Below are 25,048 nucleotides of genomic sequence, written 5' to 3' on the forward strand. Positions count from 1 at the left end.
GAAGTTTAAGTTTTTAAGAGTGTAAAGGGGTCCTGAGACCAGAAAGTCTGGAACAACTGCCCTAACGGGGGTTCATATTGTCCGGCACCTTAATCAAGTCACCTTATATCAATTCGTCCCAATTCCTGTTTATCCAAAATAGGGATAATACTCTACTACTTATCTTCTATGGATCGTTGTCAGGAAATTGCTTTGAAACCATAAAGTGATATATAAATACACACTTATTATTATCACTGCTGTTATTAGCAAGAAGTAGCTGGATGAGGTAGTTTGGATACTGAAAAGTTACTTATCATTATTATTAATGTTTAGAATGACCTAAAATTCAACATCCACCTTCTGTTGCAGAAAACATCCAGCTGAATTCACTTAGAGGGTAATGCCCTACCCACAAACATAGTATCTTCAATTCCTACTTCACTTATAGATTGAGCTCTTTACAATTAATCCAGAAAATGCAAACAGCTGATGTTGAAGAAAAGTTTTTATTTGTATAGTCCCTTGCAATGAAATAAATGCTTCAGAAAGACTGTACTCCTATTATAGTCATGGAAAATCTCAAAGATTTATGCAAGACTGCAAGAAATGTCATTCATTCATTAACGCGTATTGAACACAGACTACATGTAAGACATTCACTGGAGTGTGATATATTGTGATAAAAAAAATATGTATATATAATTAACAATCCCCAGAACCTTCCTGATGTCAGAAGGTGTTTAATTGTGTCAGAATGATAAAGAGTTTCTAGCCCAGCATTGCTGGTGGGCTCATTTGAACTATGAACCTTTTTCATGATAAAGGCTGTACTTTTTTGGGAGGGGAGGGAATCCAATAATGATTATTAATCATAATCCCCTACTTCAATTGCTGTTTTGATACTGCCGCTGTTGCAAAGAAACTTTCCAACACTTTTTGAAAGGAGTTGCATTTTCTACGAAGGACACGGATCTGTGTAATAAAAAGTATAATGATCAGACTTTTACAGCGTCTAAAAGAGGACTGAAAAGTAATTGCTTGCAGTTTTTATCTCACTGCTTTAAGAGCTCCTGGTGGAAGCAGGCCTTCATTTAATAAATTTACTAGTGAAACATTTTTAAGTAGAAAAATCAAGGTGACATTAGAACAATAAACTAGTCGTTATGAGCGTGAATTCAATAGAGAAGTCATTGTAGCTATTAGTTAACATTTAAGCTCTAGCTCATCTCCAGTGGCGCCAGGAGGTTTTGCTGAGTAAGAAGCAGCTAGTTGGGGTAGTATTTGGATACTGAAAAGATACTTCGAAAATTAAGAGAGGTGCACGAATGCATACCTCTCCTATCGCTGTTTATTTTGGAGGCGGGGGCTGAGGGGAAAGGAAAGGGAAAAAAAAAGTTTAAACATACTGAGTGCGACTACACCCAGGACTAAGCCACTCATCCTGAAACTGAGTTCATAACTTGATCTCATCAAAAGGGACGCTTGGTGATAACTCGTCTCCTAAGCAGCACCTCCCCCTCCCCCTCCGACTGAAAACCTTTCTAAAAAGGAACCCGAAGGAGTCTACTTGACGGCCAGAGCTTTATTAATATTACCCTTGCAAAACATTAATTAAAGGACGCCACTAAAAATACTCTAGACACAGAGCTATCTTTAAGTCCCCATTTGGAAAAACAAATGTTTGCATGCGTTGTGTATATTTTCATGGGGTACCCACGACGTGTCCCTTCGAATTTCATTATGTCCCGGGAGCCAATCTGAACATGCATGCTAATTAGCTTAACTCCCTCGATACTCAAGCCTTTGTCGCAGGCAGAGGAACTGTTCAGGGGCCGGACTACAAAACCCACAATCCCCCTCCCCACCCTGATCAATGAGGGCTTATTTAAATAATCTGTGAGCTTTTGGACCCAGGCCAATCAGCTGTCAGGGCTCATGATAAATCGCAATGCATTATTGATAATCATAATTACTCTGACATGCGCGTTCCAGCCGAAGGGGGTTATTTCCCAACTCTAGGAATTTGTTGTGAAGGGGAAAATAATTGCTACAATTTTGCTCCCGATGCTCGAACCATGTCGAGGCGCAAGCAGGCGAAACCCCAGCACATCAACTCTTCCGAGGAGGCTCAGCAGCTTCCAGATGCGGCAGCCTGCTCTTTGGTAGCCGCCGCCGCCTCCGCTACGACCCCAGCTGCCGCCGCCGCAGAGCACGGTAAGTGGGCAAGAGAATTGGGCTCCTCCAGGTCCCCTTAGAACTTTGATCGACGGTCGGGGCTGGAGACCGGGAGCGCGCGGGGACTCCAGACTCCTCGGGGCTCCAGCTTCGACTTCTCTTTTTGCCCGGGGGCCAGCGCCCGACCCTTAGCTTTTTTTTTTTTTTTGGAGGGGGAAGAGGAATATTTTAGTCGGTCGTATTCCCGTAGAATTCTCCGCCCTGTGCCGCTCCCAGGCTTTTCAGCACAGAGGAAGCAGTTGCTATGTTGGGAACGATTTAGGGTGGATTCAAAAAAACAGGGTTCGAGACCTTCCATCCTCTTTGCAGCTGCCCTAGATCCCCGGCTCTGCGCTTCCCCCTCTTCTTATCCCCGGGCCACCTTCCCCCCCCGCCCCCCCAGTTTCTATGGAGCTGGGGTCGGCAGGGTTTACCCTCGGGGAATACGAACTGTTGCGCACGCGACCTGCTCTGGGCTCGTCGCCCACCTCCACCCAGGGCAAAGGGTGGGGGTGGGGGGGCGAGGGGGGAGGCAAGAGTCACAGAACCCCTGACCTCTGCACTCCCCGGGGGCGCCTGGAACTCGCGGGACCTGCCTCCCGGACTCGTCCTCCCCGTCGGGGGCCCGGGGGAGTAGTGAGGGGGTGCAACTTAGTGCTTTCTCCTCCCCCCACCCTCGGGCTATCGCGGTCGCCCCGGACCTTTGTAGCCTGACCTCCAGCCATCTTTGATTTCCGACTTCCTAAAATAACCCGCGGTGAGCTAATGGGGTCCTGGCAGTTGGGGAACGGGTGTTGTGTGTGGCAAGGGGTCGCTTTTTTTTTCCGGAGCGAATTCTCGACTTTGAGGGAAGACGCACGTTTTGAGGACGCTCTACCCCTCTGACGCTGGGTCCCCACAATGTGTGGGGGCGGGATGGGGACTGGGAGAGGTCGGGGGGAGGGGAAAGGGATGGTTGGGGCGGGGTGGAGAAATTGGGGACTTGGGGGGTTGGTCTTTGCGTTTTTAAGCGTCTCTCTGGGGGTAGACGGGTCCCCCTCGACCCCGACCCTTCCTAGTCGTTCCCCCGTCCCCCCGGACTTAGGGGTGGAAAGTTTTTTAGCTACTTCGCCTCTGGCAGTTCCAAATGACTTAGATATTCAAGCTCCACTATCTCCGTTTTTTCCTTCCCCCTTCTCACCCCCACCCTCGCCGCCAAATTGTCTACGATCGTGGGTGTGGGTGTTGGTTGCACAGTTACTACTAAGTTCTGGGTTCTCTCCTCGTAACTAATTTCTGAGACACTGAAAGCAGCTATTTGGGGCGAGGGAGGTGAAGATCGAAGAGGTCTCGGCCCCGAGTTTCAATTCCGACCCATTGATATGTGAAGGAGAACTGGAATTTCTATTGGTTCCAAATTAATCATTCTTGAAATAGTTATAGTTAAATAAGTTAAAAGCCACACCCTCCTCCCGGGAGGGATTTGGTGGTGTGCTTTTAAAAAGCAACTTTGCTTTTTAGCTCTACTTCTGACCCAAACTCCCTCCATTTTAACTTGTTTTTTAAAAGTAGCTCTAGTCCTGAAGCCCTTGAGCGCTTGCACGAACACATTGGGGTTGTAAGGTTTTTGGGGGGGAGGGAGCCCCAAATGTGTTGGGGGGGGTCTGGCTAATGGTGACTGGGGGAGCTTAGATTCGACCAGAAGGCAATAAATCCCATGTTTAATGCATGACTGTTTTTTCTTTGTGCCTTCGGTTAGGCTGGGGGGCGGAGGTGATGATTCCACATGTAAATCGCAGCCCACTGCTGGAGAGCTGCCTCTAGGGACCAGCCAAAGACAAAAGGGTTAACGTTGGGGGCTGCACGCTTGATTTGGGGGTGGCGGGAGGAGTCAACTAAGCTGTGCGAATTTTCTTTCCAGAAGGGCTTACCTGAGTGCGTTGTGTCTTATTTCAGAGCAAAAAGTTGGGAGTAAAATTTGGATCCTTAATTTCAAAAAGTTCCTTTCTCAAAGACCGCGCAGTTTCGGACCATTCTTGTTTTAAAGTACCCTCGAGGTGTTCTCACTTTTGGATGGGGGGGGAGGTGTCTTTGTTAATCCGAAGCAAGTTTGTACTTAATTTCGGGTCTTATTAGTTGCTAGCGTACTGTATCTATGTATTCCGGTGGAAAACTGAACTGCCAGCTGGCGCCATCTAGAGTTCAGATAAAAACTAGCTCGTAAACCGTCATCCTCTTTCCCCTCCCCCCTATCATCTTTCCCCAGGTAACTCACACCTTGTCTTGTTTTTGTTTTTTGAAGTAGTTTTGGGTAAAGCTGGGCAGCTGAGGTCTCCGGGCCTCATCTGGTGTTGACACTGCTCCCCTCCCCAATTGTAGAACCCTAGAAGCCCTGGGTTCCACAAGCTTTCCCCGGTTTAGTTGCTTTTTAGGGTCCCCCACCAACCTAAGGGAGGGTTTCTCTTTTTTCTCTTTTGCAGTGAAGTTAAGAGCTCCCTTCAACTGGGGCACAAACTGCTGAGATTCAACCTGAAAGCATAACATCTATCAACTATTGTTTATGATTGCTATCAGAAGCAGTGAGGGGGGGGAAACCTTGAAAAAGCCTCTGTTCCTCCGGGGAAGAGGTTTTCTCTTACAGTTGGAATTTGGAGGACTTTTTAAATTCCCAGATCTGTGTTTTGAAAGCATTAGTCACTGATAGAAGAAAATCTTGGTGAAATAGAACAAAAGACTTTAAAATACCATTAATGCTCTACTCAGGTTATTTATGATTGAGCTAGGGGCCTAGGTGTATATGCTTTTTAAGGTTGGACAGACCTAATTTGCAAGGTAATTTGAGACCCACCTCTGAAAACAATGCCATTTTTGGGAGGAAAATGGTTTGGTAGCAGGACAATCAATTAGCAGATCAAAAAATCAGCAGGTGGTCAGAGGAATAATGCTACATACCGAAAATTAGCATTTTCTCTAAAGGGTTTAAAATGCCCATTGTGCCATATGGGATTACCATCTTTAAAGTCTAAGATTTATACCTTAAATACTGGCTATCTAAATTTTAAGAATAAAAAAATCTCATCATTTAGAAGGAAAGAGTACTGTTTCAGAGCTTCCACATTAAGCTCATAAACTTACTGGAAATACTGGAAATGTGAAGTTTAAGGGTTAAGGGGAGGCTCTTATGAAGCATGGAAAAGCTGTGACTGGAAGCTTCTGCTGGGTACATACTATTAGATTCTGTTTAAATTTCAGAATGTGATTGGTAGGGGAAAAGGGAAAAGAAGCATGCATATTTCTTAACTTGATGCTTGACTTCTATTTGACCACTTAAAAAGTTTGCATTGCAAAATGTGTGCTGCCTCCTACAAAGAATGTAGCATTTGAGAGCATCACCAAGAAAAGATACTTTGTGGTTGATTAATTTTCAACCCCACTCAAAATTTTTGGAGTTTATTTATTCCACACCTACTGTGTGCAACTGCTGCCCCAGGCAGTGTTCTAAAAAAAAATAACCTTGCCCTTCCTAGCCTGTTTCATAGTGTTTGGCGTTAGAGTTGTGACATGGATGTCAGACTTAGAATTGGGATACTCTGAGTTGGCAGCAAAGTCAAGAGTTCTGGAGAGTGGCTTGTTTATTTTTGGTATTAGTTTGCACAGATGTTGGAGTCCTGGTCTTATTTTAATGTTAAAATATTCTCTTTCAGAACTTTTACTAAGAGAAGCACAATTAATTTTGAATCTTGTATCCATTTCTCTTGCTTACCCCAGTTTTTCTCATTTCCCCTCATTTTACAGATGGGGGAACCTGAAGTTTGGAAAGGTACACACACAAGTAGCAAGCTTACCTTTGCTTGGATATTTCCAGCACAGGTTCTTGGAATCTAAAGCCAACCCACATTGCTCTGTGTATCTTGTAGCTTTCTGGCATTTTAAATGTCATTGAGGTTTTGTTTTTTACATCAAACTCCGTTTTCCAGTCTTTCCTCTTCCACAAGCAGGGGAGCCATCTCTTTTAACAAAGATTGGGGGAAGGGCACAGTTAGCAACACCAACATGAAATTTCTCCATGTATTATTACATACTTAAGGCTTTTTTTTTTTTTAGTACTTTCCTCTCACTGTGAAGATTCAAAGCAATATTTCATTAGGCTTCCATTTAGAAAGTTATAATCATCTTGCAGCCACAGTTTTGGAGAAAAACTAATTTGGATAGGGAATTGTAAGCCTCTAATATAGTAATATTTATGTGATTTAGTAGTGCTCTGCTATCCATATTTTAAGATTCCCATTAAGCTGAATGAGAACGAGCTGCGGAGTTTTCAGGTTTGAGCCTACATCTCTGGGAACTGGACACTTGAAAAAGCCTCAGATACTGTTAGCTGTGTGTCCTTGAACAAGTCACTTAACCCCTTAGCCTCAGTTTCCTCAATTGTAAAATGAGAATAATAGTACTGTCACTCAGAATTGTTGGAAACTGTGGTATTTGTAAAACACTTAGCACAGTGTCTGTCACATAGTAACTGCTGTGTAAAATGCTACGTGTTATTACAGTGCGATAGTAGCAGTCTTTGGTTGCTAAGGCCATTTTGAAAAGTACCTTGGGTCTAAAATTCTCTCCCCCCCAAAATTACAACTGTCCCCATAGTTGTCTTGCCTTCACCTAATAACTGTTTTTTACTTTAAAAAATGGTTGAGAACCGGAGGAGAAACTTGTAAGCCATCTAAATACCTACCTCACTTTTTACAAAGAAAGAAACTGAGGTTCAATGACTCGCACTTGCCTGACTTCAAGATTAGAACAGCTCAGGATTTGTATACATCAAACTAAGACTGGAGCAGTACTATTGCAGCAGTGGCACTTAGAGTAGAACCTAAACTTTGGAATGTGTTAGTATTTGGCTGAAGTATTCCTTTAAAGGTTTGTAAATCTCCTTCGCCATTCATTCTAGAATAACCTGTCCTATTTTGGATTTTAATTTAATCCTGATCTTCTTTTAATGAGTTTCAGATTGGATGTAGAAAGAGTAAAGACAAGAATTAAAAATAAAGCATGGGCTTTATCCTAGACTTATACTTATCACTTAGGATTTCTGCTTTGTAACTTTAAGGAGGGAAAACATAATTGCCCTTTTATTTTCAGGAGGTCTGATTATGTTTTCTTTTTCTTAATCTACTTAATACAGTTTCCTTATTTTTTAATATAGAAACAAGCGAGGAGTTAAGTTAAAATGCAATCAAGATACTGTTTAGAGTTTGCTAGGTTCTTGAGTATTTCATCTCGTATTGTATAGGATGATGGCTTGCTTACAATAGTAGGTTATTTTCTATCCATTTGGCAGTGATTGAATCTAAAACCCCTGCTGGGTGTCCGGCATTCTTCTAACTTATTGGATACCTAGATGCTGAGAGATAACATTCCTGAAATTCGGGGAGGTGGAGAGATGGGAAAACAGTGCAGAAGTACAATCCCTATTTTTTTTTTTTTTAAGAGGTTAACCGGAGTGCATGAACAATGTTCTTCCAAGGCCCCTCTTGCTACTTTGCAAACACTGATACAGTATTTGGACAGAGGTGATCTTGAATGTAGACATGCTTCACAGGTTTGCTTTGTACACAAGTAAACCCCTACGTTGAAGTTTAAGACTGTCAAGTATGATGTTACTGATAACGGTTTCTCTTAGGTAAAGAGTGTCAAATCAGGCTTGTGTAGTAAATGTTTTTAGGTGGTCTTATTGTAAATCCATCTGGGGAACCATTTATTGTCCTTGGCCTCAGCAATTATAATTTTTAAAATCTTGCTATCTTATGTTTCTTTAGTAATTATAGCATAAGAAACCTTGGGTCAGTCAGTCAGACAATTTATTAAGTACCTACTATGTGGCAGGCACTGGGTAGGCAAAGAAAGGTAAAAGACTGTCAAGGAGCTCACAGTCTGGGAGACAGTGGGCAGACAACTACGTACAAACAAGTTATGTGCAGGAAATAATTAGCAGAAGGGAGGCACTAGAATTATGAGGGATCAGGAAGAACTCCCTCTAGAAGGTGGGACTTGAAGGAAGCCAGGAGGCTGAGCTTGAGGAGGGAGAGAGAACATTCTCTTCATAGTGCACAGTGAATGAAAGTGCCTAGAGTTGGGAGTTTCTTGTGCCAGGCGCTGCAAGAAGGCTGTCACTGGATGAAAGAGTACGTAGTGGGGTGTCAGGTAGGAGAAGGCCAGATGATGAAGAGTTTTTAACACCAAACCATATTTTATATTTGATCCTGTGGTTAGGGAGTCACAAGAAGTGGGGGCGTGGCATTTGACCTGTTCTTTAGGATGCTCACTTGGACAGTTGAATCTGATGGACTGAAGTGAGGAGAGACTGGCCCAACCAGCAGCTGTTGCAGTAGCCTGGGAGGAGGGTGATAAGACCTGTACTCTAGTAGTGGCAATGTCAGAAGAGAAGGGGGCATAAGTAAGAATTAAGGAGGGGAAAATTAACAGGAAGTATCATGACTAGTCAAAGTCAGAGCTGAGATTTTAATCCAGGTCTCTTGATAATCACATTTTAACATTCCTTTTGCTCTGTCACCTAGTACAGTGGGTTCTCAGTAGTCCAGGGATCCTGGAATCTGGCCCATTGGTCCATGAGGTCAAAACTTTTGATGTTTGATGTTTTGAAGTTTTAGACAGATGTAACCTATATAAATAAAAGCTGTTAAGAGTCCTCAGTTTTGTTTTGTTTTTTTTTAAGAATACAAAGAAGTCCTGAAACAGAAAAGTTTGAGAACTCACTGATCCTCATCCACAGCCCTACAATTTCATAGAACCATAAATCTAGACCTAGGAAGGGATGGCAAATTAAGCATTCTTTCCGTCATGCCACATTCCTCTTTCACTTGAGTTGTAAGGCAGGGAGCACAGCATTTGTTACTAGACTCTAGGGACTCGGAGACCTGGCCTCCAGCCCGTTCTCATTTATTTATTGTTGCAAGTTCTCTCAGGTTTGGGCCTTAGTTTCCTCCTGTAAGATAAGAAGTTGTTTCTAACATGATGCTGATAGCTAGGAAACAGAAGGAAAGAGAGGGGATATTCTCTCAGCCCACAAGGAGATTAGATTCTATCAGGGAAAGATAGTTTTTATGAGTGGATATATGATGGAAGAAGCAACAATGGCTTCATAGCCAGAACCAGTCCTGAGTCGGCCTAGGACTCATGGCATGTACTCTAGGTATGTGAAGACTATTGACTTACACCAATGAAAAATAAGTATAGTAAACCCCCTTCCTTAAAAAAAAATCATCTAAAGTGGAATGGTGCTATGTGGTATGAATAGTCAAATCAAAAGGTGTCAGAAGGGAAGAAAACCTCAGTATGGGTTATTTTTCAAGACATTAAAAGGGATATGAATGCATAGGCAAGAGTGGTAACAGCAACAATTTGAGCAAGGCACGTAGTGTTACAGAATATAGATGTCTTTGAGGAAGGAAAAGAGGGACGGTGACTGGGCCTTAAAACAAATGGGAGGGTCTTGAAAGATAGGTCTTTTAATTTTATTTTTAAAAGAATACCAGAAACTACTGCCTTTCTGTGAGTTATAAATCTAAAAATGGTTCCATGTATATTTCTTTTTAAAGTAGAAAAAGTGGTTTGGGCTTGGAGTTAGTTGGATTTTACTTCCAAATAGCCTCTCAGTGATCCCAGATTAAAAAAAAATCTTTGATCCAAAGTCAATACCATAAAAATTAAGGGGAAATGAAAGAGTAATGTTCTTGCCTCTACAATGATAGTACTTCGACGCTTTCGTTTAAACCATTTACCAAAAACATCTCCAAGTTCTAGGCTAGGTAGACTGTCCAGTTTCAGATGTGACTTTACTGAGGTCAGTCAGATAAGTGGGATTTGACCTTTAATTTTGATTCCTTTAACTTTAATTTTTCCATAGGGACTTTGGGATGTATAAAAACTTGTGACCTTGCTGCCTAATGTCAAATTGTAAGTTTAGTATGAGACTGAAAGGCAGGGATCTCTGGTTTGGATCCCTTACTGTTCTTAAAGGCTGCTTGTTCTTTAGGGAGTGAATACGAAAGTCTTTCAGAGAGAGTTTCTAACTTAAGAACATTAGACTTGAAAGTAACTCATCAGATATATACAGCTGTAAGAGTTTTCAGGAATGCTTTGAAAAGCTGAGATCATTTAAGGGAGCTTAACTGTGGGGCAAACTCTTGGAAACCAGTATTTTGGGGCAGGGAGATTGGTGACAAACTTTATACTGGACAAATGGGATGATTTGATTTCCTTTTATAACTGACTTAAAGTTTTGAGACCAGTCAGGAATTGTCTGAGCTTTATTAATTGGCCCATTTTATGAATGGACTCAAACACTGATTTCTTAATTCCTAGCTGATTACAGCTGTGGGTACTAGGAGGCTTAATTTTTACCATATAGTACTTAATGTGATAATTTCATAGTTACAAGTATTTGACATTGGGAGGTTCTCTTGGTATCTTGATGGGCTTCTATTTACACCCACTTTGGCCATTGTTCCTGGACCCTGAATTTAGGTTCCCACTGTAACTATTCAACTACTTTCAGCAGAGGGGAAAGGATTGATAATTGCACGTACTATGTTCCAGGGACTGTGCCAAAGACTTTACATTCTCAAAACAAATCTTCAATGTCTGATGCTGTGCAGCTTTGAACTCTGGGGCTTTCTGATTTCAGCCCCATCACTATCTACTGTGCCCCTTGCCTGGATGGGGGAAAAATTCCCAACAAGTGAAAGTTAGGGGAAACCTTTTGCCTCTCACTGCATTTTAACCTCTCCCAGTTCATGTGAAAGACCACCAACCAGCTTCTCTTTCTGAGCTTTAACCTTCACAGCTAAGCTGCAAGGTGAATATGAACAACAGTTCAATAGAAGGTTGGATTTGAAGTTAAGGGGCCAAAATTTGTCTCACCTTTAATGCTTTTATAGTTGTTTAGTTTGGGAAAGTTATTTAATCTCAGACTTCAGTTTAATAAATGTTTGTAAAATGGGTTACATTTGATAATCTCAGATTTAAATGAAAGGACGCACTGTGGTCAACCTCTCCTTACCTTCTTTTCCAGCTCAGAGCTCCTCCATCCCCTCCTTGCCCAGTGTTCGTTTTGTTGTATCTGTCATAACCTCCTAGGGCTGCTTTGTTGTTGTTCAATCTGGTTTGACTCTTCATGACCCCATTTAGAGTAGATACTAGAGGGGTTTGCTACATCTTCTCCAGCTCCATTTAAAGATGAGGAAACTGAGACAGAGGCTTAAGCTTCCTCCCAGGGTCATACAGCTAAGTGTCTGAGGCCAGATTTGAACTCAGGAAAAAGAGTCCTGACTCCAGACCCAGCACTCTATCCACTGTACCACCTAGTTGTGCCCTCTAAGGCTGCTAGACTACCAAGTTTTTCCTCCTGTGGTATTATGCCAGTTTTGGAAACACTTGTGAGGTGAACAACTTCTAAGGTACACCTGACTAAATATCCTATTGACAAACACTGTCTTCTCAGGTATATCCCAGTATTTGGATGGTATATAGTTTGTTGTCTGTGTTAAATTTTTTTTTTTCTTTTTTTTTTTCTTTTTTTTTTTAAACCTCAGGTGGTCCACCAAACTGCCCTGGAGATGGAGAGGGAATAAGAGGAAGAGTTAAACGATGTCGAACTGAGGAAACTAGTATCTGTGAGAAATGCTGTGCAGAGTTCTTCAGCCTTTCCGAATTCTTGGAACATAAGAAAAATTGCACTAAAAATCCACCTGTCTTAATCATGAATGACAGTGAAGGGACAGCACCTCCTGAGGTCTTTACAGAAGTTACTCCAGCCCAATCAGAGAATTTTCCAATTGATCGTTTGGAAAGTCAGGGCAATAAAGACAGTCGTTCAAAGAATTGCACTGGTTCTGTGGATAAGAAAGAGAAGTCTGGTGTGGAGGCCGGAGCCTATCTCAAAACAGAGCCCACAGCCTCTGCTACACCCCATGGCATAAGCTATTTACCAAAAGGCAAAGTTCCCAACACTAATGTGACTTTACAAACACTACGGGGGACCAAGGTAGCTGTGAATCAGAGGAGTGCTGATGCTGTGTCTTTACCAGTCCAGGGCTTTGGCACATTCCCTATGATCTTGGAACAGCTAATGAGTCTCCAGCAACAACAGCTTCAGCAAATCCAGCTTACTGAGCAGATCCGTGTGCAAATGACCATGATGGCCACCAGTGGTCAGCATCCATCAGTGTCTCATGGTTCTGACCCTTTGAAAACACTGGGTACTCATATGTCCCAACATCTCTCCACTGCTTTGGCTTTAGTTGGACAAAAGGCTGGAAGCCAGAGCTTGTCACTGGAATCCTTGAAACAAGGCAAACTACCTCATGCCAATATAGGCATCCCAACTGCTGGCTCAGTGGCCTCTGGGCTACCATCTTTCTCTTTAAAGTCTGATGCAAACAGGATCCTTCCTAACGCAATGTCTCGACTTCCAAATCCTTTACTACCTCAGTCATCAGGCTCAGTTCTTTTCCAGAACCCATTCCCTCCAGTGTCTTCAGTATCTTCTGTGTTGGACCCGTCCAAGAAAGGGAAGGGGAAACCTCCCAATATCACTGTTTCTGAGAGCAAACCAAATGCTGAGGAGCCCTTCTTCAAGCACAAATGCAAGTTTTGTGGCAAGGTGTTTGGAAATGACAGTGCCTTGCAAATTCATCTCCGTTCACATACTGGGGAGAGACCATACAAATGCAACATCTGTGGCAATCGCTTTACCACTAAGGGGAATTTAAAGGTTCACTTCCAGCGCCATAAGGACAAATATCCCCAGATAAAAATGAATCCCCACCCAGTCCCTGAACACCTGGATAATCTGACAAATACCAGTGGGATCTCATGTGGAATACCTGTACCCATGGATGAATCAAATCTGATTGTGGACAGCAAACCTCCCCTGACTACTGGAACCCCTCCACTAGGCTTACCTAGTCTGTCTTCTCTGACCCCCAAAGACTCACTTGGTGCTTTTCCCAATGATCTACCATCCAAGCCTTCTCCAGAGAGTGAAGGAGGTTCCACATCTTCTGGAGTGGCCAGTCAAGAATCTGGGACAGAGCAGAGTTTGAGTTCCCCACAGGCTGGTAGTAGCATTGGTGGTTTCTCAGGCAGTGGGGCCACTGAGCAGGGGTCTGAGACTTTGAAGTTACAACAGCTGGTAGAAAACATCGATAAGGCTACCAGTGACCCCAATGAATGTATCATCTGTCATAGAGTTCTAAGCTGCACAAGCTCTTTGAAAATGCATTATCGCACTCACACTGGGGAGAGACCATTCAAATGTAAGATCTGTGGAAGGGCCTTCTCCACAAAAGGCAATCTTAAGACTCATTATGGAGTTCACCGAGCCAACACCCCTTTAAAAATGCAACATTCTTGCCCCATTTGCCAAAAGAAATTTACCAATGCAGTAGTGTTGCAGCAACATATCCGAATGCACATGGGTGGCCAGATTCCTAACACCCCTATGCCTGAGAATTCCTTTGACCATGTTGATATGGATCCAGCTGTTAGCAGTGAGAAAAATGAAGATGCCATTGCCAATTGCATTGATGAGACCATTGAAAGCATTGTTGATATGGAAGACTTGGACTCCCAAGATGTTCCTAGTGGTTCATCTAAGCCATCTACTCCATTTACTGATACTCAGTCAGAAACACCAGCTGTGACATTTACCAGCATCTCAGTATTAGAGGCCCCAGGAAAAATGGGCAATCCATCTCTGAGCCTTCAGCGGCAGAGTAGTCTGAAGTCAAGCTCTGCAGAAAGTGATGGCATGACCAATGATTCCTCATCTGTAATAGGAGATCAAGATTATCAAAATGGCCGAAGTCCAGAGTCTTCCTCATTCCAAGCATTATCTCCTACAAATAGTCAAGCTGAAAGTATCAGGTCCAAGTCACCTGGCGTAATCAATCATGATGACATGGGAAATAAGGCTGAAGGACCCGAAAATTCTGTAGCAGAAACTGAAGGTGATGGTGCTTTGGATTTAACTTATGCCAATATTGGCCGAAAGGTCATCAAGGAAGAGCCTGGGTTAAATTTTGCAAATGGGGAGTATGGTAGGTATTTGCTGCTGCATAGGGAGAAAAAAAACCCTGATTTTTTAAAACAGCATTTCATAGAATATCATTTACTTGAATCTCTGTGCAGGGACCTCATTAAGTCATCTTTTCCCAGCCATACTTGGATAGGAATTCCAATTGCATCAGAGGGTTGGCAAACTGACTGGATTTGGCCTGCTCCTGTTCTTTATTTTCATGATCCATGATATAAGAATGGTTCTTATGGTAATTTTTTTTTTTTTTACTGTACTTAAAAGTGTAAAAAAAACCATTCTTTTTGCTAGCCCTTGAACCAGTTTCATCGTCATCTTGCCTTTAGTTGACAATTTCTATTGATAAGGAGCCAGTTGTGTATCAACACTCTTAAGTATTAAAATAATAGTTGGTCTTTCTATAGGGCTTTAAATTTTACGTGCTTCATTTGATTATTTTATTTTTTTTTCCCCATCCTGCCCCAATAATCCTGGGAAGGAAGTTGCTTAATATAAGGTCCCCACAAATGGCTGCTTTTATCAAAACACATCAGAGGAATTGATTTACTTGCCCATGGTCTCACAGCTAATATTGGTGAAATTTATTCCCAGGTTTCTTGATTTTCAGGTTTAGTACTTTATGGTGCCCCACTGCTCCACTGTTTAGGCAGTTTTTAAAGCTGAAATCTTCCTTTTCTTCCAAATATACCTATTGGTTCCAGTTCTGCATTCTAGGGACAGCATACCCAAGTCCAGTTGAGTTCTTTGCTTAGTTTAAGATCTAGGATGAAATTTTGCCTTCAGAAATTATTTCCCTTAGTGATTGTGGGAAAGCCATTTAACCTACAGTTCAGTTTCTTCATTTGTAAAATGGGGATTTTAATATCTTTTAGAGTTGGAAGCCTCAAATGACATGATGATGTGAAGGGGTTTTTTAGCTGTTAGAGTGTTGTTAACAATATCCTTTATGCTGGTCCTTTTTATATCTAAAATGCCAGTACCCCAGGAGGTAAAGGTTAACTTTATTTTGCTGAAATAAACCTTTTTTTCTCTTTAATTAGACACTTAAAGATCATTAAACTGACAAGCTAGGGTGATTATTAATTTTAGAGTTGTATATCTAATATTGGATTTTCTTATCTTTTAGGTCGAGGTAACATTCCTGCTCCTTTTGTCAGAGTGCCACCAGCCTTGATCAAAGCTGAGGCTCCTGGAGAGCGGCCCCTAAGCAATAGCTCATTTTCTGGACCTCCAGCCCTGTCCCCAGGGGTGGCCCCCTTGCTGGTGGCCCCACCTCGGCGCACTGCCAAGCAGCACATTTGTACCACCTGTGGAAAGAACTTCTCATCAGCCAGTGCTCTTCAGATCCACGAACGCACTCATACTGGTGAAAAGCCTTTTGCGTGTACCATTTGTGGAAGGGCCTTTACAACCAAAGGAAACTTAAAGGTGAGTTCTTCAAGTATTTCAAGTGAAGGGAAAGAAGGAAGTGAAAATCAAATCAGCAGGCATTTTATTGAGCCTACTATTTGCCAGGTCCCGCAGGAAATACTAAGAAAACAGACAGGCAAAAGTTACTCCCTGCCCCCAAGAATCTTAGACTCTAATGGGAGGAGACAATAGACTTAAAAAAATTATGAATGAGTACGATATATACAAGATAAACCGGAGGTCATCTCAGAGGGAAGAGCCTAGCATTAAGGAAGGCAGGAAAAGGCTTCTTACTGTAGGTGTGATGAGTTGAAATGTGAAGTTAGGAGGGAAAGCTATACATAAGGGACAACCAGTGAAAAGGCAGGAAATTGAGACTATTTTGTGCAAGGAACAGCAAGGAGAGTCCAGTATATGGAGGATGTAAGAATACAGGAAAAATTGGATGCAGGGCTTAAAAAACTCTTTAACAGTGGATTTTAAATTTGATCCTGGGGGTGATAAGGAGCCACTGGAGTTTATTGAATTGGGGGAGGCGGGGCAGTGTGTTACATGATCAGAACTGCTTTAGAACTTTGAGTTGAATGGAGGATGGATTAACTTGGAGAGAGACTTGAGGCAGAGAGATCCACTAGAAGGTTACTGCCTTTTTTTTTCCAGGAGGACCCACACCCTGGTGGTGGCAGGCAGGAGAGAGAGAGAGAAAGGGGCTTATGCAGAGATGTTAGTAACAAGCTAAATCAATGGGATTTTTAACAGATTGGATATAGGGATTGAGAGATAGTGAAGATTCTAAATTGAGACCTCTCTGGGTGATGAAGAGGATGATGACACCTTGGACAGTAAAAGGGAAGTTAGGATGAGGGAGGATTTGGAAATGTTGACTTTAAGATACCTTCAGACATCCATGGGAACCATGGAGATCACAAAGTGAAATAATGCTTTGGAAGAAGAGAGCCTAGGAACAGAGTATTTGTAGGTGGGGTGGAGGGCAGTCATGATTAGCCAGGAGTGTGACCTTGAATGAAGATCCAGCATAAGAAACTCAAGGAGCTTTCAGATAGTAGATCCAGAAAAAAATAAGTTTCAGTTGAATGAGGAGGTCAGAAGCCAGATTAAGATAGGTAAGAGTGAGGAGAGGAAGCGGGAACTGCAATTACAGATGACTTCTTAAGGAGTTTTACCCCAAAAAGCAATGAAGGGATTAGAGCAATAGCTGACAGAGTTGGGTAGATTAAGTGAGGGATTGGGGGGGGGGGGAGCAGTGTTGATGAAGATAGGAGAGACCTGGACATGTTTGTAGATGCAGGAAAGCTGCCCTTTGTACAGGAAGAGATAGAAGTTAGTGAGAGAGTGGGATGAGAGTTGGAGAAGACAGGATGAAATGAGATTACTTGTACAGGACAGAAGAGGGGTTTGCCTTGACAAAGGACATGATAGAGATTAATGGGGGGGGGGGTACATCTGAGTGGGGATAACCCTAAATGTGCAATCTAGTGTATTTTAAAGTTGGTATGGTTTAAATCAGTTATTGTCCTTTTTGACCTTTGGTCTGCTCCCCTCCCCCCCACCCCACAGCAAGGCCAATTACAAAGATCCCTAGATTCTTCCTAGAGTTGTCTTGTGGTCAATCTAGGTTGTGTCTTTTCTCCTAAACCAGAAATAACTAGATAATCAGCTCTTGGCTACAGAGTGGCAGCCAAGACAAATCTTGTGTTTAGGTTAGGTGGTGTGGCCAGAATACCCCCTTCACCAATGCCAAAACCAGCAAGTTAGCTATGTCATCATGGGGGGAGGGGGTATTTCTAGAATAATGAAAACAATCTTATTCCTAAGTGAGATTTTGATTATAGGTTTTCCCTGCCTCACCCAACCAATTTAATGTATCTGACCAATGTAGTTATGGAGCCTCTAGGGATTTATTTGGTCCCTTTTCTCTTTCACTAGGTCCATGTTGGAACTCATATGTGGAATAACTCTGCCCGCCGTGGAAGGAGACTATCTATTGATAACACCATAGCATTGCTGGGTAACGATGTCAAGAAGGTGTCTGAAATGTTTCCAAAGGATGCAGTCCCTCCTGCAGTGAATCTTGATCCAGCAGTTTGGAACCAGTATGCAGCCGTGATTAACAATGGCTTAGCAATGAAGACCAATGAGATATCAGTGATTCAGAGCGGTCCCATCCCTGCCCTCCCAGTTCCTATCAGTGGTGGAGGATCTGTAATGAGTAATGCCCCAGTCTCCAAGATAGATGGGTCACAGTCTGGGATTAGCCCTGATGTTATGGAGAAAGCTAGTGCTACTGACAATGTCCCCAAACATCAATTCCCTCACTTTCTGGAAGAAAACAAGATAGCAGTCAGCTAAAAAGGAAAAGCTGGAATGCAGGCGAAGCAAATATACACTTTAAAAAATCCAACCCAACTTCCTGGGCTTTGTTTTTGTTTTGTTTTTTTTCCTATCTATGTGCAAAATGACTGTAGTTGTTTTATACTCTGGGCAGCTCTACAATCATAGTGTTGCTTTGCAAAAAAGAAACGAGAATAGGAGTTCTATTTGGAAAGATGCGGGTCTTGCAAAGTAGCTTTGTTATTTAAACTAGAGGCTTATACAGGCTATAGTTGTGTATCCAAAGATTAGTATTGCCTCCATTAAAGGTGCTGCTTATGAGCTTTGTCGATGAAGTGAGACAAAAGAGAATCCTGAGCAGTAATGGGGAAAAAACCAAACTAATTACATGGGCTACTGTTTATGCGGGTAAATATTGTAGAAGGTCTGCCATCCTTTTTTAGATTTAGACTTGTTTGTGGGTTTTTTCTCACTTCTTGAATGTACTTTTTTTTTTTTTTTTTTTTTTGGGTAAACTAAGGTTGTAGAATGAGGACTCTCAACCTTTGCCTCTGAAACAAATGGAACAGCCTTTCTTTACTGGACTTGTTCAGTCCCTAAGGAATTAATGTTGTGTGTTGGTTGCTGCTTATTTAAGAACAATTCAGCTAGCACCCCAAGAGTGCCAAAGCTAGCTCTTCAGGGTTCTCTCACCACTTTCATAACTTTACCAAACACTGAAGGGGAGAGTACCCTCTGCATCCCCCCTCCCCAACAAGGGGCTCTCAGGTGATTTAATTCAACTAGGCAGTGTCTGCCTTTTTGGGGGGCAGTGAGGAGGGAACAGCATTCCCATTTTGTCATTCGTTTCACTGTTAACTCTTATTACCAAGGTCAAGAAGGATTCATGTGATATTGGATGAAGGTTTATGGATATGGGAGAGAAGAGTCCTGGAGTCTAAGCTTTAATTTATCTACCTCATTTTTTTCTTTGTAGCTGTAGTATCTATTTTTCTATAAATATGACCACTGAACTGAAACTGCTTGTTCCCATGCACTAACAAACAGCAAGCTGATATATGAGTGGGAGCAACTGAACTTGTATCTGGTTTGTACATGTAATAAAATGTAAAGTTAAAGATTAAACATGACTATAAAGTGACTCTTGGGGGAGGGAAGAAAGGAGACCCTGACTTGTGTTGCAGGAAATTTACTGCTACCCCCTAACTACAGAAGGGCCAGAAACTGAATTGTGGATCAAGATTGCTAGTAGTTTGTATAAATCAGGTTGTGTACCTGATCATTCTTGCATAGGATCTTTTGCCAAGTTGTGCCTTCCTTTCCTCCTGGATTTGTGAGAGAACACAACAGTACTTGTTTACACTGTGAAAGGAATATTGTTACAAAAAACAAAAGGATACCAAAGGCATTTTCATTGTCAAGCTTTTGCCTTGTGAATGTATAACCTGAAGAGAAATTTTGTCATTATGTGTACCTGCTGATGTGTTTCTGTTGTTTTTGGAAAATAAACTTGGGATGGCTTTTTCACGTGGTATGCAGGTTTTTCTGGCTGCTTAAAAAGACTTACTGTAACTTCTAAGCACAGTAGGTTGTTATTGAATAATGTGTATTCTAGGCCCCTATTTAAATTGGGTTTTGGAAACTTCATCTATAGGGGGTGGCCTATCTGCTTTGCAGAAGGGGCATCATCACATTTTTCAGTAGTCCTGGTAGGAACAATGCACTATACCAAGAATTCCAAGCACTGATTTTTAAAAGATTTAGATACTGACCCTGCTACCAGTGATGTTGAGCCCCATGTCAATAAAATGACATGTTGGACTAGAATTGCAAATAGTATTGAACATAACTCAGATTTGCAAATTTTTATATGTTAGTCCTTGGGGTGGGTACAGTTCTCCCTATTTTTTAATAAAAAAGGAAAATGAGGCAGATAGTTACTTTGTATATTACATGATCATTAATTGGGTGGGCATAGTAGCTATTTTTAACCAGAGTTCATAATTTAACTTGGGGCATTTTTAGAAGTTCTCATTTTTATTATTTTGGGAGTGAGGAAAAACCAGCTCCCCTATACTTGTGTTGATATCTCCAGAAATGAAAATGGTACCATATATCCCACGGACAAGGACAGAAGCCTAACAGCTTAGGTTGCTTGCTGATCATATGTGAACCTTTTTTTGTTGGAATGCCAGTGACTTTTGGAGGTATACAAGGTGAAATTCAAGTTATTCTACCTGACGAATCACCCTCATTTGGAGGAGTAGCTAGAAAATGAGGAATAAAATTAACTGTGCTTTAATGAGAGAGGGCATCTGTAATAAAGTTAAATAGAATGTTGGGCCTACTTTTTTGGAGGGAGGAGAACCTTAATTTGAAGATCTTAAATTTGTGTATTTCCAAAATTTGCCAGGTGTTGGGCATAAAACTCATGAGTTGAAGCTTATAGACTAAGAAAAAGCTGCAAAATCTATGCAAACTTCACCTCTATAAATTATAGTGGGGAAGTAATCGTAACCTTGGCTAGTTTAGATTGAATTTGCTTTAGTATGAGATTGGTAGTAACTGTCAGGTTTCTTCTGAAGGTCTAATGAAGCAAGCATAGGTTGCATTTCTGTTTTTTAATCTAATCTCTCCTTCCAAAAAAAGAATTCTAACCCTGGTAACGTATAAGCAAGCAAAACAATCCTACATGTTAGCCATGACATATATTGTACATTGAATCCTATCACTTCTGTCCATGCTATACCTCTGAAGGTAGCATGCTTAAATACTGGTCCCATGGAATCATGGTAGTTCACTGCACCTGAGAGTTGTCTTCCAAAGTTGGTTTTTTCACAATGTGAATTTTAATTGTTCTGGTTTGCCTTATTGTGTCTCCGTATAAATCTTCACAAGTTTCAGAGAAACTGCCCCCTTCTGTTTCTCAGAGCAAAATAATAGTATTCCATTACATATCCCATTATTCAGTCATTCCCTAATAGACCAAAACCTTTATATTTCCAGTGCTTAGCCACGATTAAAAAAAAATGCAAATATTGTAATGGGTCTTTTTTCTTTGACCTTTTTTTTGGGAAGTACCAGCCTAATACTAGGTCAAAGAGTATACACAGCTTAGTAACTTTTTGGGGCATAGTATCAAATTGCTTTTCAGGGTAGCCATACCAGTTCACAGCTCCTACAATATAAATGTGCCTGTTAACCTGCACCTTCCACATTGTCAATTTTGCCAATCTGATGGATGTTGGATGGAGCCTCAGAGTTGCTTTAATTTTACTAGTGATTTAGATAGTTTTTATAGGGCCTTTCATAGGTTGGATTTCTTCCTTAGAAAACTGCTTATTCACATTCGGTTATTAATTGGGGCAATGATTTATGCTTACAAATTAAAATCTGTTCCTTTTGTATCTTGGAAATTAGACATATCAGAGAAACTTGAGTAAATTTGGCCCAGTCACCTGCTTCATTTCTAATTTTTGCTTCATTGATTCTCTGCAAAAATGAAATTTTGTCTGATCATAATTGTCCATTTTATCTCCTGTTAGCTTCTTGTTTGATTGCTGATCATTTTTACAATACTTTCCTCATTGACAAGGCACTTAACTAACAACAGGACAAGAAAGAAGATGGGCAGCCCCGAAGTTTTTCTTTATTACTCTATAGAGAGTAAAGCACTGAAGGAAATCAGTCCTTTAGGAATCCCCAGATTAAGTGCAGTAAAGACAATTGTGTAGCAGCCTCAGTACACTGGGAATAAAGTCTGCTGCACCTTTAAATTAAATTTTTTTTTGCTAGTTAAATATTTAGTAGAAACATTTTCTTGCTCCTCATCTCTGGTATGAAAAGACTTTTCACTGTCTATAAAGCATGTTAGAGGTTAAAAGGAGAGGGGAGAAGGATTTAGAGTAGGTTCTTAGAAAAACACCAAGAGCTCTTAAACCAACACTACTGAGCCAACCTCTAGGGACTGGGTGGGTGGTAACTGATAAAGAGAATGAAGAGAATCCAGACACTTCAAGAAATAAGGAAACTGGGAATGTACCTCTATAAACAGAGTCTGAGTTTGGAAATTCCCTAACCTCTGCTCCTTCTGGTACTGAGTTTTATGCCACTTGTTTGAGCTTCTCTCCAAACTTCAGAAAACACTAGAAAATAGAGTATTATAATTAGCTAGAAGATCTAACTTTCCATCCCTAAGGTAAACGGAAATATGGAGTTCCGCTTGAGCAAAAGTGTTGTATTGGCAGTCTCAAATAGGAACTGTGTCTAAAGACATGGACTTTGGAAAAACCTGAATTAGTTTTCTGGGTAGTTTGAAAAGTCCTTTAACAAACTATGGATATGTTGTAAATGTGTGTTGGGAAAGACTGGACTCATTCACTTCCCTTCTCAGCCTAAAAAGTTTACCTTTCACTGAACCACACACTAATAGATGTCTGTCACTGTAATCTGTTTGGCCCCTTTCCAAAATGCAGACATCTCTCACCATATGCGCAGTTCTAACCGTTTCCCCTCCAGGTGTTACCACTTACTTCTAAGATAAAGGGAACACAGAAGGACTTGGCACCATATCTGACAGCATCTCCCTATACAGATCTTGGGTTGATCCCCCACTCGAGTGGTGTTGAAGGTGAGTGGCAGGGAAGCTGGAAGTCATGCATCAGATTGGCTTTTAAACTGATGAATGTTATTGTCAACATAAATGGGACAAAGACTATATCCTGACTTATTCAGATCCTGCACCTATGTGTCTCCCGTCTCACAAGTCCAAGAGTACACTGAGGATTTTACTACTTCAAACAAATCTAGAGCCCATCCTGTCAACAAATTTGCCCCAAGACAACGTCAAATAACCAACGGAATTGGGAGCAATCTAATGTTAGAGCTGGCAGACATCTTAGAGATCATCTGGCCCAGCCCTCTCCTTTTAAAGATGAAAAATCTCAGGTTCAGAGAAATCAAATCACTTTGGCTAATAATGTCTGAGCTGGAATTCCAATCTAATTTTATTCCTGACCAGGGCAGTTTCTATGATTGTTTTTATGTTCTATGCTCTTTCTGGAATTCCATTCTAATGCATAAATGTTTATTAATTATCTTATTGTACTTTAGCCAAGTCATATAAAGAGTTCTGCTTGGTTATGAAGACTTTGACACAGTTTAATAGAACTCTGGATTTAGAAGCAGAAGACATTCAAATATAGGTTCTGCTTTTACTCCCTGTGTAACTTCCTACAAGCTTTTTAGCCTCAGTGGACCTCAGTTTTCTATTCTTTATATTAAGGGATTGGATAAGATCTCTCACATCCCTTCCTATTCTAAATACTATGAAAAATTAAAGTTATCAAATTTATGGTGGGAAGTAGCAATATTACAATTTTGTAGTTATTTGTTTTAGAAATCAGCTCTGGTAAGGCAAAGTCACTTAACTGGCATGGTCCAGATTAAATAAGAGATAGTGGGGCATTCATTCAGGCAATCAAATTGCTTAAATGATTAAGAAATCTACTTGCATTTATTAAGTGCCTAGTATGTACTAAACATTGGGTATATAAAGGAAGGCAAAAAACTGCCCCTACTTTCAAGGGAGTGGTGTAGAGTGTAATGGTAGAGACAATGCAGGGGTAGCTAGGTGGTGCAGTGGATAGAGCACCAGTACAGGAGTCAGGAGGACCCAAGTTCAAATATCACCTCAGACACTTGACACTCACTAGCTGTGTGACCTTGGGCAAGTCACTTAACCCCAATTGCCTCATCCTGGGCCATCTCCAGTCATCCTGATGAATATCTGGTCACTGGATTCAGATAGTTCTGGAGAAGTGAGGCTGGTGACCTGTACAGCCCTCCCTCACTCAAAACAAAGTCAAGTGCAAGTCATGTCATCATTTCTCTGATGGCATGGTCTTCTTCAACAACGAAGGACGAACACACACACACACAGATGATGCAATCAAATATATGCCAACAAGTTATATGCAGTACAAATCAGAGACAACAGAAGGAAGGCACTAGTACTAAGGGGGATGAAGAAAGAAACTTCCTGGAGAAGGTGACTTTAGCTGGGATTTGAAGAAATCCAGGGAGGGCAGGAGGTGGAGCTAGGAAAGAAGAGCATTGCAGGCATGGAGGAGAGCCAGAGAAAATGCCTGAGTTGGGAGGTGGAGTTTATTGTGGGAAGAACAGCAAAGGAAGGCAGGTGTCACTGATCACAGAGTGCTTGGAAGTAAAGAAGGTATAAGAAAGGTATGAGGGGGTCAAATAATGAAGGGCTTTGGATGCCGAATGGGATTTTATGATAACTAGATTTTTCTCAAAGTAATTGCTATAATGCTATCCTGTTGGAGATTTCTTCTGCTGAGAACCAGACATCAGAAGTGACTTCCTTCTCCTGTTTCCATGTCTTGGCTTCCCTCATGTCTAGAATATATTCCCTCCTCAATCTCATCTGTTACAATCCTTAACTTCCTTCCACAATTAACTCAGTTGCTACCACAATTACAAGGTCTTTCTTAATCTCCTCTCTTTCCTACCCCACACTGGTAAACACTCTCTTGAAATCTCTTTGGAGATATATACACACATATACTTATAATACCACCTAATAAGATACATGTATATCAATAAGTAAATACAATGTGTATATATAGATACGTATAACATGTATACTAACAAGTAAATACAGTATCTATATGTATGCAGTTGCTTTCAGGTAAACAAAGTTCTGTGCATTTACATTGGCAATACACACACGTGTGTATATACATGGTATTTGTCAATATTTGTATATGTAATATATATTATGTGTGTGCACATATATACACATTGTATTCACTTATCGATATGTTTCTTTTCAGTAGAATGTAAGTCCTTTTAGACAAGGGCTGTTTATTTTTTAATCTTTGGATCTCCAGTGCCTTATACATAGCAGGCACTTAAAAATGTTGAATTGAGAGTAAGATAACACAATAAAGTAGCAAGGACCAGGAAAATCACTTA

The 25,048-nt window shown here is 41.3% G+C and overlaps 1 protein-coding gene and 1 long non-coding RNA gene across 4 annotated transcripts; one reads left to right on the plus strand and one right to left on the minus strand.

Annotated features, from left to right (window-relative positions):
* Positions 1 to 441: 441 nt before the first annotated feature.
* On the minus strand, positions 442 to 13,226 carry LOC140519970 (uncharacterized). Its single transcript, XR_011972343.1, has 3 exons — positions 13,158 to 13,226; positions 6,021 to 6,184; positions 442 to 954 (listed from the first exon to the last, which is right to left on the minus strand). It is a non-coding gene; the product is annotated as an uncharacterized lncRNA (long non-coding RNA).
* On the plus strand, positions 1,832 to 19,579 carry SALL4 (spalt like transcription factor 4). 3 transcript variants are annotated; one of them, XM_072633533.1, is made up of 4 exons: positions 1,832 to 2,196; positions 11,787 to 14,204; positions 15,417 to 15,718; positions 17,648 to 19,579. In XM_072633533.1, the coding sequence occupies exons 1-4, from the start codon at positions 1,962 to 1,964 to the stop codon at positions 18,068 to 18,070; spliced, it is 3,378 nt and encodes a 1,125-aa protein (XP_072489634.1). In that variant the 5' UTR covers positions 1,832 to 1,961; the 3' UTR covers positions 18,071 to 19,579. The 3 variants fall into 3 exon arrangements, with proteins under 3 accessions (XP_072489634.1, XP_072489633.1, XP_072489635.1); XM_072633532.1 differs by having other exon boundaries at positions 1,834 to 2,196; positions 11,787 to 14,294; XM_072633534.1 differs by lacking the exon at positions 1,832 to 2,196 and adding an exon at positions 2,226 to 2,953 and having other exon boundaries at positions 11,787 to 14,294.
* Positions 19,580 to 25,048: the final 5,469 nt, after the last annotated feature.

The sequence above is a fragment of the Notamacropus eugenii genome, chromosome 1 (genome assembly GCF_028372415.1).
Source record: "Notamacropus eugenii isolate mMacEug1 chromosome 1, mMacEug1.pri_v2, whole genome shotgun sequence".
Taxonomy (NCBI): Eukaryota; Metazoa; Chordata; class Mammalia; order Diprotodontia; family Macropodidae; genus Notamacropus; species Notamacropus eugenii.

What these genes read in the sequence shown, in the direction of transcription:
- SALL4 (XM_072633532.1), top strand. Translation starts at nt 1,962, where the DNA reads ATGCGCGTTCCAGCCGAAGGGGGTTATTTCCCAACTCTAGGAATTTGT. An exon ending in TTTTGCAAATGGGGAGTATG is followed by an intron (nt 14,295 to 15,416) that starts GTAGGTATTTGC and finishes CTTATCTTTTAG; the next exon opens with GTCGAGGTAACATTCCTGCT. An exon ending in CAACCAAAGGAAACTTAAAG is followed by an intron (nt 15,719 to 17,647) that starts GTGAGTTCTTCA and finishes CTCTTTCACTAG; the next exon opens with GTCCATGTTGGAACTCATAT.